This window comes from Sinocyclocheilus rhinocerous, unplaced genomic scaffold, assembly GCF_001515625.1.
Source record: "Sinocyclocheilus rhinocerous isolate Xijiao unplaced genomic scaffold, SAMN03320098_v1.1 scaffold1149, whole genome shotgun sequence".
NCBI lineage: Eukaryota > Metazoa > Chordata > Actinopteri > Cypriniformes > Cyprinidae > Sinocyclocheilus > Sinocyclocheilus rhinocerous.
The window spans coordinates 365,551-385,484 of NW_015664180.1; the positions used below are offsets into that span (position 1 = coordinate 365,551).

At 37.7% G+C, this 19,934-nt stretch overlaps 1 protein-coding gene across 6 annotated transcripts in view; it reads left to right on the plus strand.

Annotated features, from left to right (window-relative positions):
* Positions 1-19,934, plus strand: part of LOC107729682 (protein unc-13 homolog A-like) — a 53,200-nt gene that overhangs the window by 27,797 nt on the left and 5,469 nt on the right. For 2 of the 6 annotated variants that reach the window (XM_016540337.1, XM_016540341.1), the window contains 30 exons: positions 851-929; positions 2,360-2,365; positions 2,736-2,810; positions 2,905-3,124; positions 4,317-4,544; positions 4,623-4,764; positions 4,852-5,021; positions 5,932-6,047; positions 6,183-6,346; positions 6,432-6,585; positions 6,685-6,753; positions 7,008-7,097; positions 7,837-7,971; positions 8,361-8,494; positions 8,580-8,665; positions 9,045-9,171; positions 9,294-9,390; positions 11,030-11,173; positions 11,490-11,567; positions 11,675-11,698; positions 11,807-11,884; positions 12,014-12,102; positions 12,171-12,323; positions 12,404-12,527; positions 14,054-14,059; positions 15,960-15,989; positions 16,769-16,825; positions 16,993-17,073; positions 17,635-17,782; positions 19,046-19,102. In XM_016540337.1, the coding sequence (XP_016395823.1) occupies positions 851-929; positions 2,360-2,365; positions 2,736-2,810; positions 2,905-3,124; positions 4,317-4,544; positions 4,623-4,764; positions 4,852-5,021; positions 5,932-6,047; positions 6,183-6,346; positions 6,432-6,585; positions 6,685-6,753; positions 7,008-7,097; positions 7,837-7,971; positions 8,361-8,494; positions 8,580-8,665; positions 9,045-9,171; positions 9,294-9,390; positions 11,030-11,173; positions 11,490-11,567; positions 11,675-11,698; positions 11,807-11,884; positions 12,014-12,102; positions 12,171-12,323; positions 12,404-12,527; positions 14,054-14,059; positions 15,960-15,989; positions 16,769-16,825; positions 16,993-17,073; positions 17,635-17,782; positions 19,046-19,102 (3,161 nt within the window). The remainder of the gene's footprint in view (positions 1-850; positions 930-2,359; positions 2,366-2,735; positions 2,811-2,904; positions 3,125-4,316; positions 4,545-4,622; positions 4,765-4,851; positions 5,022-5,931; positions 6,048-6,182; positions 6,347-6,431; positions 6,586-6,684; positions 6,754-7,007; positions 7,098-7,836; positions 7,972-8,360; positions 8,495-8,579; positions 8,666-9,044; positions 9,172-9,293; positions 9,391-11,029; positions 11,174-11,489; positions 11,568-11,674; positions 11,699-11,806; positions 11,885-12,013; positions 12,103-12,170; positions 12,324-12,403; positions 12,528-14,053; positions 14,060-15,959; positions 15,990-16,768; positions 16,826-16,992; positions 17,074-17,634; positions 17,783-19,045; positions 19,103-19,934) is intronic. The other 4 variants (XM_016540339.1, XM_016540338.1, XM_016540342.1 and 1 more) reach the window with 4 other exon arrangements.

Here is a 19,934-nt window from a genome sequence, read left to right on the forward strand (position 1 = left end):
TTCAGGGGGTCTGTTAAAACTCAATGGGCTCAGGGGAGGCGAGAGAGACGCTGACTCCCGCTGTAACTTTACCTGCTGGTGTCACTGTTGGACAATGTTTCTTTAGAAAAACGAGTGATTTATATACTTTTTAATTTTTTTTGTAATATTGGCGTTGTTTTATTTTTGTACTACAACTTTTTTTTCTCATCCAATATTTTGAGAAGGCACAGTCTCCCTTACCTCCTCCTCACCCCTGTATATATGAGGAGTTCATGTGCAAAAACCGATAACTCCATTTGTATTTTATTTTTTCAGAAATCACGTTTTTTTTTATTGCGCATTCCAAGTAATATCAATCAAACTGCAGTTGGGTTGTTTTGATTAAGTAATAATAACTTAAACAAATACAGGTAATTTACAAAATTAAATTTCATTGAAAGTATGGTTTTTTTTTACATATTAAAAGTTTGTTTTATAGCAAAAGCAGATAACTCCAACAGTCGTTTTATGGCAAAAGCAGATAACTCCACATTTCATGTTTTAGAGTTTAAAAAAGCATCCTCAGATGACAATGTAGATGCCTGACAAACGTTGTTGTGATCATAAACTGTATGGATGTGATTACACGCAATACACGGAGCTTTTCCCTCACCATTGTAACGCGCTGCTTTTGCAAGGTTCCGTAAAAACGTTTCAGCTTTTATTTTCCTTTTTCGCCCTGAAGAAGATATCACGAGATATTCCACATCATTATATGTGGAAAATAATGCACGGCAATCAGCTCTTTTTTTTTAAAGTGGCGTTTATCGGTTTTTGCAAATGAACTTTTCATATATATATATAATACATCTACCCATTTGATCCGCAGGCCTGGAGGTGCTCTTTACAGCATAGACAGCATGCCTGACTTACGCAAGAGGAAAGCCATCCCTCTCGTCCGAGACCTGGTGAGTCATACAACCCCACTTCAGTACGTCAAACTTTCAACTAAAGCATTGCTGGATCCAACATCACCTTCCCAACTCTTCAAAAGCACCGTCCATACACATCAGAGTGGTTATTTTGGGCAGCAGTCTGTCAAGGGTCTGTAGTTCACAGAAGTCGCTGTGGCACATCTGTTTGAATCACGGCTACAGGGTTAGACGTTATTAGAGCATTACTCAGCTCCATTCACCCTGTAGACTGATGAATCTCCAGCCTCACGACTGCCTCAATGTCTCCTTTACAGTCCCATTAGTTTTGGCCTGTGTATTTTTTCCTGAGCTGACTTCATTGTCTGCCAACCTTATTTTGTGCCTGTAACCTACTTTGGGAGCTTGTTGAACTTTTCCACTGATACTTAAAAAAAGATTAGGTGGCAAATAAAATCAAACATCATTGGTTCTCGCATGGATAGAGGCAATATAGATGTTAAAGCCAACATGAAATCTAAATTGATCTAACTAATACAAGTTCCTGGTCTTATCATGCCTAATCCATCAGTGCATTTTCAAATACAAGCAAGATATAATGTAATAACCACATTTAAATGTAGCTAGTAATTCGATCTGGTTACAGGCAACAACATGTATTTATGTAGTGCTAAATTGATTGCATTGCAGTTAAATTCAGTTTTAACAAAATGCTCAAGAGTTGTGTTGCATTGGTGCATGTTTATTAACTACATCGAACAAGCTGCAGAATCCATTTTTGAGTTTACTTGTTAACAACGCTTTCTGAAAAACTTCTCATTAGATTGACAGGAGAGTTAGTTGTGTATTGATTAAACAAAGTAACAAGAGCCAAAAAAAAAAAAAATCGTTCATTAGCTGACAGCTGTCGTATAGGTCTGGCTGTACTTATTCAGCCAAGAATGCTCCTGGCAACCTTCACTGGAGATCTGCCAGAGCAGGCAACGGCACCAGGCTTGCTTTGACGCTACGGACTGGAAGATGAGGGAGAAATTACCATACTGCACTAAACAGTTTTAATCCAGTTTACCGTCACCGATACTGACTCTAAGAGTCAGAAGCCAAAGTGCTGACTTGAGCAGAATTAAAATGCATGTCAAAAACAATTCAACTAGAGACAAAGTACCTCCTCCCTCTCTTTCTTTTTTCTCTCTGCTCTCTCTGTATTTCAGTCTTCCACATGCATTCTTGTTGTACAAGCACTTTTTGTGGCCTCTTTACATAAATACTTTCTCCATGTGGTTGAGTCAGTAGATTTATAAAAAAGTATAACCTGGATTTTTTTTTCCCTTTTTTTATTTTTAACTTAATCAACCCTGGTTGAGTTGATGTATGAATTAAAAACTTTTCGTGTTATCTTTGGCAAACTTCTAAAAAAATTTTTGTTTTTGTTTTATTTCTTTTTTCCAATGCCTCACCTCCTGCAGGCAATGGTAAGTATTCACAATTTCACTTTTCCAGCACTCCTGGGTAAAATGCTTCAATTCCAACCACAAATATTTTCTGCTAATTATCACTGCACACTTTAGAAGGAATTTCTTTATGAAACTATGGCATTTTATCACAAATTCATAACTATTTTTTATTATTTAAATTTTATTGAAATTGTGTATCTTTTTAATTTAGTTTTATTCTATTAAATTTATTTAGTTTATGTATTTTTTTATCAATCTGTTGTTAAAAGTTGGACAAATAAAAATATTGTTAAGAAGTATTCAATTTCTTATTAGAAAGCAATCAAATGTATTTATTCAACAAAATATATACATTTTCTCCTAATTGTTTTTTTTTTTTCTCTTGTAGTCTCTTGTCCAGAACTCTCGAAAAGCAGGCATCACTTCTACTATGGCCTCCAGCACACTTAACAATGAAGAACTGGTATGTCAACAAGCCCCGTTTTCTTCCTGGACATTCATATTTTGCAGTTCAGAACCGTTTTCCATTTACCTGTTGATTTATTATGACCATGCAGAAGAGTCACGTCTATAAGAAGACCCTGCAGGCTTTGATCTACCCCATTTCCTGTACTACACCACACAACTTTGAGGTGTGGACGGCCACCACCCCCACCTACTGCTACGAGTGCGAGGGGCTTCTGTGGGGCATCGCTCGACAGGGCATGCGCTGCACCGAGTGTGGGGTCAAGTGTCACGAGAAGTGTCAAGATTTGCTTAATGCCGATTGTTTACAGAGTAAGATGCTCTTATTGAGTTTCTTTCTTCACTCTCAAATGTTGTCTTCAATACAAAAAATACACTACTGTAAAATGCTGATTTATTATCAATATTGGAAACCGTTTGTGCTGATTAATATTTTTTTATACTAGTTTTTGCTACCTAATATTGTTTTTGTTAATCAATCGGAATTGTAAAAACAGAGTAATGATGCTGAAAATTCAGCTTTGCATCACATGAATAAATTATGTTTTACAGTATATTAAAATAGAAAACTTTACGTTATTTTAAATTGTAATAACATTTCACAGTATTACAGTTTTTTTTCTGTATTTTTGATCAAATATATGCATCATTGATGAGCAGAAGAAACGTCTTTAAAAAACATTAAAAATCTTACTGATCCCACAATTTGTGAACTGTAGTATATATCTATATATTTATATAGAAAAAAATACTATATTTTTAAAAATATATTACTATATTTATTAGTTTTACCATATTTAAAAATTCGTCTAAAGTTTGGAAAAATAATGATTTTTAGTCTCTTATGCTCACCAAGGCTGCATTTTATTTGAATATAAATACAGTAAAAACTGAATTATTGTGAAATATTATTACTCTTATTACTATAACGCTTTTTATTTCAATATATTTTAAAATGTATTTTATTTCTGTGATGACAGCTGAATTTTCAGCAGCCATTCCAGCAGCTCAATTATTAATATTTTTCCCCAAAATCTTTTTAAGCTTTTATTTGAAATAGAAATCTTTTGTAACATTATAAATGTGTTCACTGTCAATTTTGATCAGTTTAATGCATTCTTGCTGAATAAGTGTTCATTTCTTTTATTTATTTATTTATAAAAAAAAAAAAATTCAGTTATTAAATGTTTGGTATTGTATCACAGTTTTCGCAAATAAAATAAATAAAAATAAAGCACTGAAAAGAAATATTATTCAAGATGTCTTGAGTACCCAATCAGCTTATTTCTGAAGGATCTTGTGACACTGAAGACTGGAGTAATGGCTGCTGAAAATTCAGCTTGACCATCATAGGAATAAATTCGATTTTAAAATCTATTAACATAGAAAACTGTTATTTTAAATTGATCGAGTAAATGCAGCCATGGTGAGAATAAGAGACTTCTTTCAAAAACATTAAAAAACCACATCCAGTATTGAAATAAACCTCATCCGTCTTTCACAGGGGCGGCGGAGAAGAGCTCTAAGCATGGAGCTGAGGATCGCACGCAGAACATCATCATGGTGTTGAAAGACCGCATGAAGATCCGTGAACGCAACAAGCCTGAGATATTCGAGCTGATTCAGGATGTGTTTGGAGTCATCAAGGCAACACACGTGGCGCAGATGAAGCAGATCAAGCAAAGCGTCCTGGACGGGACGTCCAAGTGGTCAGCCAAGATCAGCATCACCGGTAATGACCCACTTTGACTAGTACAAGTTTATGTCATATCGGTTATATTAATATTAACCCTGTTGTTTCTCTGATCAGTATTATGTGCCCAGGGCCTGCAGGCAAAGGACAAAACCGGCTCCAGCGATCCTTATGTTACGGTGCAAGTAGGCAAGACCAAGAAACGAACCAAGACCATCTACGGCAACCTCAATCCTGTATGGGATGAGAGCTTCAATTTGTAAGTGGCTTCAGATCTCAATTAATATGTGTCAAACATATTTTGTTGAGGATCAGTGCTCATGGTGATACAAAAACATCTCAACAGTGAGTGTCACAACTCTTCCGATCGGATCAAAGTGCGCGTTTGGGACGAGGATGACGATATTAAGTCCAGAGTAAAGCAGAAGTTCAAACGAGAGTCTGACGATTTCCTCGGTCAGACTATCATCGAGGTTCGAACTCTGAGCGGAGAAATGGACGTCTGGTACAACCTGGGTGAGTAGCCAAGCATTAATTACATAAATGTAATGTTATATTCATGTTGCGCACAGGTCAAACAGCAATGCAATGCTCAAAGATCAAACAATTTCAACTGTGACGCCATTCGCCAATGACCTTTAGAAGCAAGGCCAAGGGTTACAGAACAGTTAGCGTGACATCATTAGGTGGGCGATCGCATATCATATCTCGTCTTTTTATGATATATCAAAGTGATTGGCATGACTTGTTTCACTCACTTTCTTGCTAACATACTGTAGCAACCTTGTAAAATTGGCATTGCATAACACTACCTTGCGAAAAAAAACACTTAAAAGCTTTATCACACTTGTATAGTAGCTCTGCAATAAAAAATGAAAAATGGATTGTTACACATTTTACTTGAAATTTTTCTTGCACTTCTAAAATCAATTAAATTTGACTTCAAACTGTACCTTTTTCTCCATATGATTTTCATGTGATTTTGTTTGCCTTGTGGATTTTTTTTTTTTGTACGATTTTTGTACAATTTTATTTTTCTTACAATTTTATTTTTCATGCATTTTCTGTATGATTTTTTTTGGGCGTTTTTTGGACAGTTGCATACAATTTTCGTATAATTTTCTTTTCAGTATAGTTTCTTTTTACGATCTTTATACGGTTTTCTTTTTCCATGCGATTTCCATATGATTTTCGTTTTTTATGGGTTTCATAAAATGTTGTCTTTTTTACGATTTTCCTTTCCATACGAATTTCTTTAAAAAAAACAATTTTTTAATGTGATTTTCGTTTTTTTTTTTTTGACAGACGCTTTCTGTTTTATGGTTTTTGTACCACTTTCTTTTATCACACAGTTCTCTGTGCGATTTTCTTGTTTTTTTTTTGTGTTTTTTTTAAGGTGTACCAACTTCATTTTGCTTCCTTTCAGACAAGCGTACAGACAAGTCTGCTGTATCTGGAGCCATTCGTATGCACATCAGTGTGGAGATCAAAGGAGAGGAAACTGTAGCTCCGTACCACGTCCAGTACACTTGCTTGCACGAGGTCAGTCTGACGCTGTCATGATCATATTTGTCATTTTCATTTTCCTCCTACCATTATTTATTAGCAAGCTTAATTACATAGTCCCTGCTAGAGTATATCAAATCAGTCCTTAGCGAATTGATCCTCTTTCCATAGAACCTTTTCCACTATCTAACGGACATCCAGAACAACGGGGTGGTGAAGATACCAGATGCCAAGGGTGATGACGCATGGAAGGTTTACTTCGAAGAGACGCCCCAAGAAATCGTCGACGAGTTTGCCATGCGTTACGGAGTGGAGTCCATTTATCAAGCCATGACGTATGAATCTCCCCTAAGTTTTGCCATTGACGTTTTAGCTGCTTGCTTACGTACTTAGGTACTTTTTGTTCCTTCTTGTTTCTAGACACTTCGCCTGTTTGTCATCAAAGTACATGTGTCCTGGAGTGCCTGCGGTCATGAGCACCCTACTGGCCAACATCAACGCTTACTACGCTCACACAACCCAGGCCACCAACAATGTGTCTGCTTCTGACCGTTTCGCTGCCTCCAACTTTGGGGTGAGTGCTTCATCCATCCATACGGAAAAGGAAGATTCCAGCATTGAAGTGTTTAGTGTTACTAATAATTTGGGGTGGTTTCGTGTTTGTTCTTTGTAGAAAGAGCGATTTGTCAAGCTTCTGGACCAGCTTCACAACTCCCTGAGGATTGACCTCTCTATGTACAGGGTATTGTGACTTTTTGGTGTTTCCTTGAGTAGTCACACCTTTTCTTGTTTCTGTATGAAGGATCTTTCTTAACTAAAGGTAAATGGTTAGTGTGGTGTTCGCCTGCAGGTGGGTTCATTGAATCAGACAAATGAGATTGATTTGTTTTGATGTGACTACATTTAAAAGCTTTAAGTTGTATTGAAATGTCTGAAATATCGGAGGAAGAAATGAGTATTGATGACAAAGAGAAACCCTTTCTTGTGTGCGTTTAGAATAATTTCCCAGCTAGCAGTCCTGAGAGACTGCAGGACCTCAAGTCTACTGTGGACCTACTAACCAGTATCACATTCTTCAGGATGAAGGTTAGTTGTGAATCCCTGATGCTGTTGATTTAGATAAACTTGGACAATTTTGCCTTTGGGCGAAATTTTGATGTGATTTTCTTTTTTTTAATACAATTGTTCAGTGATAATTTTTTTTTTTTAAATCTTTTTTTATTTTTTTTTTTTATACAATTTTTGTCCAATTGTCTTTTCATACAAGTTTTTCATGTGATGTTTTGTATGATTTTCCTTTTTTCTATTTTTTTTTTCTTTTTTTATTGTACAACAAAAATTTTGTCCAACTTTTCCGTTTTGTGTGACTGTTTTTTTATATATATAATTTTCTTTTTCATACTATGTTTTATATACAATTTTTGAACGATTATCTTTGTCGTACATTTTTCTCTTTTTTTAGTTTCTTTTCTGTGCGATTTTCTTTTTTACAATTTTTGGAATATTTTCTTGTTTCATACCATTTTCATACAATTTTCATTGCGATATGGTTTTCTTTTTATTCTTTTTCTAGAGTTGTCATTTTAATACAATTTTCTTTTTTTCATGCAATTTTCGTATGCTTTTTTTTTGCCATATAATTCTTGTGCAATTTTATTTTCCACATGGTGTTGTTCTACAATTTCTAGACAGTTTTTGTTTTTCCTATGATTTCTGAATGATTCTTTCTTTTTTTCAGACCACCTCATTTTGCACAGTTTTCTATGCAATTGTTCATATTGCATCAATTTATCCATCTGAATGGACCATTAACTTTTTTCTCCAGGTCCAAGAGCTCCAGAGTCCTCCTCGTGCCAGCCAGGTAGTGAAGGACTGTGTGAAGGCTTGCCTCAACTCTACCTACGAATACATTTTCAACAACTGCCACGAGCTGTATAGTCGAGAATACCAAACAGACCCGGTAAGTCGACACTTCCTGGCCCAGAGACCCTGATCAGCCCCAAAGCTCTTTGCCCCGGGAGCATCCAAGTCATTTTATCAAAGCAGTTCATCTTGCTGCTTTTGTTTATGCTGTTACAGGCTTCCCTCATAAATATCAAACACTCTTCCTGTTGAATTAAACATCTAACCCTGGGCTACTTACTATATTTTGCTGCGAAGCTCTGCAGGTTTGTTATATATCATGTTCCCCTGGAGTGGTTGGCATATTTTTGTTTGTTTGTTTGCTGGCTGAAATAAGCCATTCCTGCTGTGCGCCTTAGTGGGGTCATTTCTTCCAGAGGTTGGCAGATTATGAAAAGCCATAACATGCTTCAAGCTACCATTTCAAAATGAATTCCTTTTGTACAGAGCAAAAAAGGAGAGGTTCCTCCAGACGAACAAGGTCCAAGTATCAAGAATCTAGACTTCTGGTCTAAGCTAATCACCCTCATTGTCTCAATTATTGAAGAGGACAAGAACTCCTACACCCCCTGCCTTAACCAGTGAGTCCGTCACCATTTTATTGCACAAAATGTACATTCATAAACCTTTTGAGGGTCTTAATATTATGTATTCTGGTCCACACAGGTTTCCACAGGAGCTCAATGTCGGAAAGATCAGTGCAGAGGTTATGTGGAACCTGTTTGCCCAAGATATGAAGTACGCAATGGAAGGTGAGTCTAAGCTAAGAAGCTTTTCTTGATCTATCTAGCCTTTGTATTGATTGGTTCTTGATTTTGTAGACTATTTTGTAGACTCCAGAACCTCATTAAAAAGTTTCAGCTGTAGGTCTGTAATGCTCATAACTTGACTGATTGATGAGATGCAATAAAAAAGTTTGCTTCTTAGTTCGATTTTTAGTTAGAAACAAGTCTGGCAGGATTTCTCACTGATAGCCACTTAAATTTCACACTTGGTGAAAGTCGACATGTGGTGGAGTTCTTCTCATCTGCTGATTCAGTAGGGGTTCTCTGCTCTGCGTAGATGTATTATGTGCTGTTATATCTCGAACTGTTTCATGAAGAGCTTTTGTCTTCACCTCGTGGCTTTCAGAGCATGAAAAGAACCGCCTGTGCAAGAGTGCCGATTACATGAACCTGCACTTCAAAGTAAAGTGGCTCTACAATGAATACTGCAAAGACCTGCCTTTCTTCAAGAGCCGCGTGCCTGAATATCCCACGTGAGTGACTCCCGACGCCTCCCTTCTCACATGCGTATTATCCGAGTCATGCACACTCAAAATGTCACTGTGACCGTGGTATGATGGGTAATAGAGCTTTAGGTGGTGATGTTACTCTGCAGGTGGTTCGAGCCATTTGTCATCCAGTGGTTGGATGAGAATGAAGAGGTGTCTCGAGACTTTTTGCACGGAGCCCTGGAGCGCGACAAGAAAGATGGGGTGAGATTTATTTCTCTTGCCTTTTGGTTCCTTATCGAACCGAGGCCATTCGATGCAACAAATATCATAGTTTATAAATCAATAAAAACATATAAAGTTGTATATACAGTATAAGCAAAAAATCCCATAGACTTTGCAGCCTTGCAGCCAAATTTGACGGGTTGTATCGCCGACTAAGAATTTTGTAGAAACATCTGGGTCACCACATTTGAAGAGGCTGGCAAACTGTGTAAGAAACATACCTCGCAATGGGGTGTAAGTTGTACCCCTTGGGCGCAAGAGACCCCAAAGTTGCCCCATAGACATACTATGGTGAAGGAACTGAGCACATCTGTTTTCCACGCCCTAGCAACCATTGTTGAGCACCCTAGCAACCCAAATATGAATGTTGTAGAGGCATGGGGGTTGGTTTATATCATTCATAATGGCAATCAGCCTTTGAAGTATCACCATTGGCAGCTGCCAAGCCACTCCTTAACAACCAAACAGAGTACCCTAGCAACCATTTTGCAAGACCTATATCTCTGCATCAGAGCATCGTATGGACATGGGGCTTGGCTCACTTGATTCATGCTACCACACAGGACTTCAGTATGCTACACCTGCTAGCAGTGAATAGCTACACGGTAATAGCGATTAGTTAAACATGCTAAAAATCCTAACTAATCATTAGTGCTGTCAAACAATTAATCGTGATTAATCACATCCAAAATAAAAGTTTTACTTTACATAATATATAAGTGTGTACTGTGTATGTTTATTATGTATATATAAATACAAACACATGCATGTATATATTTGAGAAAAATTGTATGTTTATATATTAAATATATTTATATATAATTTAAAATATAATAATATAAATGTATATACATGTAAATATTTTCAAAATATATACTGTATGTGTGTCTATATATACATAATAAATAAACACAGTACACATAGATATATTATGTAAACAAAAACTTTTATTTTGGATGTGATTAATCGCGATTAATCGTTTGACAGCACTACTAATCATTAAAACATGTTCAAAAAAGACCCTAGTAACTGCACAGTGCCACCGCAAGCACCGCTCACATTTTCTTCAGAAAATGTACATATCTAGTTATTATTATTATTATAATAAAATATTTAAAAGACCATTGAGTAAGTTAAAAAACATATCTTTACATATCTTATTGAAACTGATAACACTTTAGTTACACTTGAGCTTTACATACAGTTGGACTATTGCTTTAATACTAGTAAAAGTAATAATAAATTTGTAGAATCTCTAAGAAAATTTGAAAGCAAAACTGGAAATTTACTGTAAAGCTATACTTACTATTTAGCTTAGCAGCTGTAATAAGTTACAGTAACAACAGACCTCACGCCTGCAGCCAGACATGTCAAAATTTGATGAATGAGTGCCCTTTGGAGCACCTCAGCATGTTCCTGAACCAATAAGCACACTCTTTAGTTCATTACTTCCACCGAGCCCCCTTTGGGAACCTGCCACAGTCTCACCTCGACCCAATTATTTCCAGACGAAAGAGCTCACGCCTGACATCTGGTCGCAAATTGCTTGCGTGGTCTCTTGTGCCTTCTATTCTAGAGCTTTTTCTGACTTGCACATCCAACTCTTTTTTTCCTACAGTATCAGCAAACTTCAGAGCACGCTCTCTTCTCCTGTTCGGTAGTGGACGTCTTCTCGCAGCTTAACCAGAGCTTCGAGATCATTAAGAAGCTGGAGTGTCCAGACCCACAGATCGTCGGACACTACATGAAGAGATTTGCCAAGGTCCTCGTGATCATTCCATTAATATCATTTGTAAATCTGTTAGTTTTAGCCAAGTGCACAATGTGAGAGTTTATGTCTGTCTTTTAAGAATATTGCTTGTCAAATAGTAAAACATTACGTCAGTGAGTAAAAGTCAAGTGCTTAGCTTAGATTTTGGTCGCAAGCTTTGGTTGCAGATTTCTGTTAGCATGATCTGTATGGATCATATGAAGAAATGTTTTACAAAAGCAACATTAATATTGACCTTCACGGTCAATCTGTGGAATAGTTTGCGTTTTCATTGGACTTGTTTTAACATGCTCTCTTTACCCCACAGACCATTAGCAATGTTCTGCTGTCTTATGCGGATATTATCTCAAGAGACTTCCCCAACCACTGCACAAAGGAGAAAGTGGTAATAGTCTAAAAATCCCTGTGGAATCAGGTTTATATTTTTGAAATAGTTGCTTATATCCGGAATTGATCTCATTTGGTTTGTGTTCTCTTTTTCTTTGATTTTAGAATGCAAAGGATGGTGCTGTCAAGGTATGTTGATCTGACATGGGTAGAATATGCCATGCAGCTTTTTGGCGGGTTGAGTTAGTCTTGTGTTGAATTTCATGCATTTTAACAAAGTGTTTTTGCTCCCCACAGCCATGCATCCTCATCAATAATATCCAACAGCTCAGGGTACAGCTTGAGAAGATGTTTGAGGCCATGGGTGGTAAAGATGTAAGTGAACCACAAATATGCCAATAGGCTTAGCAAAGCCTAGATTTGCTTTTTGAGCAAAGACGTACAACCTTCTGAGAACCTGGTCAAGTTCTGGTGGTTTTGACCATTGATTATTGTGCCTTTCAGTTGAACGTTGAAGCTAGCGACATCTTGAAAGAACTCCAGGTGAAGCTCAACAATGTTTTGGATGACCTTGCAAGGATCTTTGCCACCAGGTGAGGTACCAAGGGATCAGGAAGAAGTAGTTCTATTCTTGGAGTAACATCTGTTCTCCACCCACTAGTTTCCAACCAAACATTGAAGAAAATGTCAAGCAGATGGGTGACATACTTAGCCAGGTGAAGGGGACAGGAAACGTGCCAGCAAGTGCTTGCAGCAGCGTGGCACAGGATGCCGACAACGTCCTCCAGCCCATCATGGACTTCCTTGACAGCAAGTAAGATGCTAATCACTAGATTTAGACACTTCCTTGGAAATTCCACACCTTCGCTTCGCTCTTAACTTTTTCCTTGTCAGTCTCACGCTGTTTGCCAAGATCTGTGAGAAGACAGTGTTGAAGCGAGTGCTGAAGGAGCTTTGGAAGCTGGTGATGAACACAATGGAGAAGACAATTGTTCTGCCACCTTTGACTGACCAAACGGTAATGAACTGTTTATAATGTAATTAAGAGAAGACTTTTGAGACATACCTCATGTAGAAATCATTTTATATAAATGCCAAAATTGTTTACAGCATTGTGTTTTCTGGTATGCATCATGAAGACTCTGAACAACTGGAAATGTATCTCCTCATGCCCAACAAAACATGTCCCTTTCCAAAAATCAAATCACCTTTGACAAAAAAATCTTTCCACTCTAAAAACATTGGGAGTGCACCATATCATTCAAGCACCTCTCGAGACTGCTCTCTGGTCCTGTAGTCACACAGTTGCACATTTCATGTATGGTAATCTTGACTAAAACGTTTTATTAAGTGTATTTCTATATATTTGAATGCTAGTTCATTTTTGAGAGCATTTCTACAGGAACAGAGACAACTTACTGCTTTTAATTTGTCTTGATATAACTGTGTATTTTTGTTTGTATTTGTTTATTTTGACAAAAGAGACCCATATCAGTTATTTCAAAGACTGAACATTTGAACGGGAGACATCTCCCTATTGGCCTAGTTAACCAGTTGCCAATTACTGTTATGCTTACTGCAAAAAGCCAAAAATTGAAGTAGTAATTCACTCAAAATGTAAATCCTCTCATGTAAATCACCCTCGTTCCAAACCAGTATGACTTTCTTACGTCTGTGGATTCACTTTTGTACAGTCCTTGTCCTGCAGGGTCAACGTCCTGCAGAGTTTAGCTCCATTTGTCCCAGAATACATTTCTGCAAGTCCTGAAAACCTTGATTAGCCGGTGCAGGTGTGGGGTTTGGAGCTAAACTCTGCAGGACAGTGACCTTCCAGGAGCAGCCCTGGTCTATGGAAGTTCATGTTCATGCCGCTCTTTTTCCTACAATGAAGGTGCTTTCATGCTCCAAAAAGAACATTATAAAAGTGGCCTATATGACCTATGTACTTTATTCCAAGTATTTTGAAGTTTTGAAGCCTACATTGCCTTTGTGTAAGGAATTAAACAAAATTTAAGTTGTTATTCATTGGACACACCGACTTTGAATATGCGGCAATGCAAATGAGGTTTGATAGCTACTGCAAATTTTCATTCTCGTCTGTTCCTCAATTTGCTTCAGAAGTCTTTAATTACAGTGCATAAGTCGTATGGAATACATTTGTGTTACTTTATGTTTATGTCCATTTTGAAGCTTGACATCCCCTGGTCCCCAACCACTTTCACTGTATGGAAAAGAGCAGCTTGAACATTCTTAAAAATTTCTCTTTTTGTGTTTTATGGATGAAAGAACATCACGCAGGTTTGGAATGCAGTGAGGTAGAGATTTTTCATTTTTGGCTGAATTATTCCTTCACATTGGGCCTGTTTTAGTCCCTCAGGCAAGCACAGACCTTGGGACTTACTGTAATATCGTATCAGGCCTGAAGCCGGTCCTGTAGACTGAATGTTAATGCTTCTTTTGATTTGATGTGGGGCTCTTTGTAGCTTCACTGACCCTTCTCTCTGGTTATTACATTCTCGCTCTCCCCCCGCTCCACCTCCACAGATGATAGTAAGTACCAGAGCACTTTTGTCTGTGCGTCTGTGTGTCCCGCAGTCCGTCCATGCCGGGTGACCCCCTTCCCACCACCTCCTTCTGCTCTGTGTGGCTGCCAAGTCCCTTCCTCTTGTCCAGTGCATCCTCATTCGTCTGTCACGTCTTTCTCTCCTTCTCCCGCTGTCTCTTTCTTCTCTTCTTCGTCCATTTCCTCTCCTTTCCCTTGCCACCTCAGTGCTCTGTATACCCGAGGTGGCTGCAGCATGGTGCATCTCCTAATTGACTTGGACAAGGCCCTTTTCCGCCCCAACAAAACTTCCAATCTGATGTCCGCCCCACGTCTGACTGCCAACCCCTTCCTCTACTCATTCTCCTGGAAACGACGCTCTTTCGCTACCAGTCTAGTGTCCGTGGTGGGTCTAATATCTGGGTGACGTGAACTGGTTTCAGGTGGTCCACCCTCCCCTTCTCTGTCACCTGTTTGAAACCTCTCCTCTGTGGGTTGTTGCTTGCGTCTGATCTTCACCTCAACTCCTGAGCCTCTCTTTTTTTAGTCTCTGCAGACATTATTCTGTCAATCTGTTTGGTTTTTGTTGTACCAAAATCGGCCCGATGGAACCCGAGGTCTCATACTGATGTGTTTTCTGGGATATTATTTTTAGATTTCCCCCCTATTCTCAGGCTTGAGAAATTTTCTTTTAACAATATAGTCTATTCATTTGTTGTTTGTAAAAAATTCTATTGCCATTTTACGGTGCAAATATTGTTTGTTTTTTGCTCTGCCTTTTTATGTGATGTTACAATCCATTAGCTTCCATTTGAAGATGTTTTCATCTCTTTTTTTTCTAGAATTGCCTTGAAAGATTTCATAGTTTTCGTATTTGCCTAGTTTAGTTGCTCCCTTAGATTACAAAGAATACAAAAATCTGAATTCAATATTAATTACAAGAATGAACTTGAACCACTTTAAAGGGATAGTTCATCCAAAAATCAAAAGTCTGTTGTCATTTACTCATGTCTCACATCCATATAGAAATTCTTTTCATCTGCCGTAGCTCTAAAATGTCATTCACATTAACGTATATTCAAATATGGCACATCAAAACTGCTTTGCATCGGTTTTAACATCAATTAAGTGATGGGATTTCAATCTTTTTTTAATCACGGGCCAAAATATTACCATCCTTTCACAAGGGAATATAAAGAACCAGTCTAAACTGTGAAAAGTTAATACTGTAATATTGTAAAATATTTAGTTTCTATTATATTGCATAATATTTTTTTCTACGCACTATAGTATTATACATTTAGGGTCAGGTACTGTATTGTTAATAAATAAATAGTAAATAAATGTCAATATTTTATTTAAATCAGTTTCTTTATGTAGTGTAATCTGTATTTATTTCAAAAAAAATAAAAAATTCTCTAAAGCTTTCCACCGACCAGTTTTCATAGACATTTTGAGAACTGAATTAAGGGAAACATCTTTTAGCAAATAATGACTTTTTCTGTCCAAGTTGTGCAGACTACTTATGACACTTTTTATTATTATTATTATTTTTTAAATATAATTTTTGCAGCTCCAGAGCCCATTCACTTTCATTACATAGAAAAGAGCAGCGTGAACATTCTGTAAAACATCTCCTTTTGTGTTCCACACAAGGAAAAACGATTAATCAAGTACAAATCAAAATGAGGGTGTGTAAATAATGGCAGTTTTCATTTTTGGGTGAGCTGTCTATTTAACAACAAACTGAAAACGTATTTTGAATAATATTTTTTCTTTTTCATAATTTGCCTCTAACATGAAATGATGTGATTGGCCCGTTAGTCTGTCGGTTACTGAATAATGGACAACCTATTAAAGAGCACCAAGACCAATTCTCAAGTTAATTACACTATCCTCTCTTCACAGGGCAGGGTGAAGCTTGCTTGTCACAGTGATGTAAGGACTGAATCCCCATTTAGCTCAATGTGTCCTGTCTCTCTCTCTCTCTCTCTCATGTCTTCTTTGTGTGACTTGGGTCCCCCTGTTGAAACAAACTGGTGGAAGCAGTGTTTTTTACCCCTTGTTTTCAATGCAGTTGTGAGTTTCCCTATAGCCTCAGACCTATGTGCCCATTCAAATCCTCACATAGTTAATTACAGGTGCTCGGACATGTCAGGTTAAATAATGCATGCATGACAGTCGCTTTAGACTTCGATGTCCATGCGGGTCTAAACGACTATTTCTTTTTGCGATGTCAGAAATACAGTACTATTTCTGTATACTAACGATTTAATTTTCCAAGAAGGACTACATTGTACACATTTGTATAATGGTATAATAAGGTGCACAAGCCTCATTCACTTAGTGATATATCCAAAAATTAGAGTATCGGCCAGTCGTAGATACTAGATATATCACCAGAGTGGTGTTGTTCGGGCTGTGGACCTACTGGTTTTGTAAACCTTTCAACTCTTGTCTCTGTCTTCTGTATGTAGCTAGTTTACCGTCTCATGTTGCACAAACAGTTGTGTGTCGATGCGTGGCTGTGTGCAAGCGTGTTTGGGGGTGGCGGGGCACGCTGGGATTATGCGAGTGTGTGTCTGGCGTTTGAGACCGTCTGTTTCTGACCTCTGTGATGTGGCATTTCTGTCTACAACCCTGCTGAACTCTGTGACCTGACTAATGTCTCTTTGTTTTTCTCACTTCCTCCATTTTTTTTCCTCTTCTTCCTCCAGGGCACTCAACTTATATTCAATGCAGCCAAGGAACTTGGTCAGCTCTCCAAGTTGAAGGTATGAAGGTTTTTTCATTTCTTTTCATTTCATTTTTAAAGTAAGTGTGGCATAATATAACCCAGGATTACATTAACTCAGGGTTAAATAAACCTGAATTAACAATTTTCAATTGTAAAAAGATCATTGTTGTATTTTGTGCTTATAAAATGTTGTCCTTTTTGTAGGAGCACATGGTTCGTGAAGAGGCCAAGGCACTGTCCCCTAAACAGTGCGCAGTGATTGAGTTAGCACTGGATACTATAAAGGTGTGTAAAGAGCTGAATGTCAGTGTAAAGACTGTCCTCCACTAGTTTGTGACAACGCAGTGTTGTGCAGTTTTGTGTTTCAAATAGTGGGTTGTTAAATATAGTGTAAATGTGGCTTTTTTTCTAATAGTTTCCTTCTTCTACACTAGAATATAAATTCCTTTCTGTTTTAATTTTTTTCATTCTGTTACATAAGTATATGCGTTTAATTTGCACTAAGTACAGCACTATCCTTCCTTGTAATATTCAATTTATACTCCAGTCAAACTTTTGCCCTTTATCGCATTCGGTGGATTGTCTTTGCACCTTGGGATGTAGAGGAGAATATAATATAGACTTTTTTTTTTATGTAAAAAAAAAATGTCCTTCTATCCCAGTTTAATAAGCAAAGACAACTATAACAAGCCATTCGTAGGTTGTTTCCAGGGATTCGACATGAAATGAATCAACCGTAGCTTTTCTAGTGCTATCACAGCATCGCTCTTGTTTGTTTGAGCATCCCGACCAGCCAGACACAGCAACATTGTCTCAAGTAATATCTCCTGTTTTGTGGTTTCTTAGCAATACTTCCATGCTGGAGGTGTAGGGCTGAAGAAGATGTTCCTGGAGAAAAGTCCAGACCTGCAGTCTCTGCACTACGCCCTGTCCCTCTACACTCAGGCCACTGACAAACTCATCAAGACCTTCGTTCAGTCCCAGAATACACAAGGCAAGGCTCTTCCAGACATCTCACCGTCTTTAAATATCAATGACTTAATCCAAATACATCAGTCTTTAATAAAATCAGGCAGTCTGCAAACGACTGCCAAATTTATTGTTTGCGGTTAAAGGGTTAGTTCACCCAAAAATGAAAATTCTGTCATTAGTTACTCACCCTTATGTCGTTCCAAACCTGTAAGACCTTCGTTCATCTTCTGAACACAAATTAAGATATTTTTGATGAAATCCGAGAGCTTTCTGACCCTGCATAGACAGCAACACAACTGACATGTTCAATTCAGTTCCATGTGGCATCAGTGGTTCAACCGTAATTTTATGAAGCTACGAGAATACTTTTTGTGTGCAAAGAAAACAAAAATAATGACTTTATTCAACAATTAGTATACAGTGGGTACGGAAAGTATTCAGACCCCCTTAAATTTTTCACTCTTTGTTATATTGCAGCCATTTGCTAAAATCATTTAAGTTAATTTTTTTTTCCTCATTAATGTACACACAGCACCCCATATTGACAGTTCCCAAAGACTCATGGCTGTATTAGATCAAGAGGGTGCTTCTACTAAATACTGAGCATTTTTCAGTTTTTCTTTTTTAATAAATCTGCAAAGATGTCAACAATTCTGTGTTTTTCTGTCAATATGGGGTGCTGTGTGTACATTAATGAGGAAAAAAAATTAACTTAAATGATTTTAACAAATGGCTGCAATATAACAAAGAGTGAAAAATTTAAGGGGGTCTGAATACTTTCCGTACCCACTGTATATGTGATGGGTCCAAAATGTCCACTTCTAATGTCGCATTTTTCTAATTGAATACATGTGTTTTTCATTGAAGGTTCTGTTATCAGCATAAGAATTTATATAACTAAATATGTAACGTATAAATTGTTATTTAAAAATAGTTTTCTTTACTTTCAAAATAAATAGCTTTTCCTTATTTATTTATTTATTTATTTAGGTTAATCTGGTCTCCATCTTTCTTTCTCTCCCTCACACACTTTGGGAATCCTGACACACTTTAGATGGAGATGCCCCTGGCAGAGCCATTTTAATAGATAATCCTTTAAAATGTAATTAGGGTAAATGTCACTGCTTCATTTAAGTATTTAAACACATATGAAAGCAAGTGTGTGTGTTCTTTCTTTCTTTTTTGTCTGTCTTTTTTTTTTCTTTCCATCTCTCAAATCCCATTTCACTATGTGCTCTCAATTTCTTTCTGTATTTTTCTGCGTCCTCTCCTTCTCTTTCACCAGTTCATGGAGGGAAGGGGGTAAGGTTCACCCATAGTGAAGACGTGTACCCAGAGCAGGGTACGTTCACGTGGGGCCCGGTGCTCCTGACGACAAAGAACCAATCAGTGATCCACCCAAATCAGATCATGCACCTCCCATTCCAACGGGCCAATCGCATGCCCCACGACCACCCATATGTTCCCACAGAAAGGGCCTTGCATGTATGAGTACCTGGGAAGAACATGCTGTATGTTCACATACATTGGTCTGAAATGTATCTTGACGCTACAGCAGCAAGAAAGCCCAGGATGAAGTGTGTTTTGAATGGCAGTGAATGAGGAATGCACACACTTCTGCAGTGTGAGAGGCGCATGTGTGCACTGCGGATGACGAGCCGCGAGTGAGAGACAGTGACGAAACATTACTTTCCGAGCGCTGAACCACATTGTCAAATGTAGATGTGACATTAATTGCGACTGACTCAGCTTGTCCGCAGGCGCAGGGTCTGTTCTGCTGCTCGGCGCGATCTTCCCTCACAACCACGCAACGTGGTTTCCCTCCCTTAGGCTCAGTCTAACAAGACAACCCTCCCTCAGCCAATCAGAGTTCGTTCCTGGGGTCAGGTGATGAGCTTTCTGTCAGTGTACATCAGTTCGGAAAGGCCCTAAATTGGCATTTAAGGGCCCCGTAAAAAATCACTTGGATATATGTGAATATAACTTGAGGTTTGAGATGCTCGAGTCAAATTTACTTTATTTGATTATTAGGTTAAAGATGTATTATTTTCAGAGACATAAGGGTTTGATGAATGGAAGAAAGTCTGTCATATTTTCATGAAAATACTGATATGTTATGATCAAAAAATCTTAAAATTAATAATCTAAATATATATATATATATATATATATTT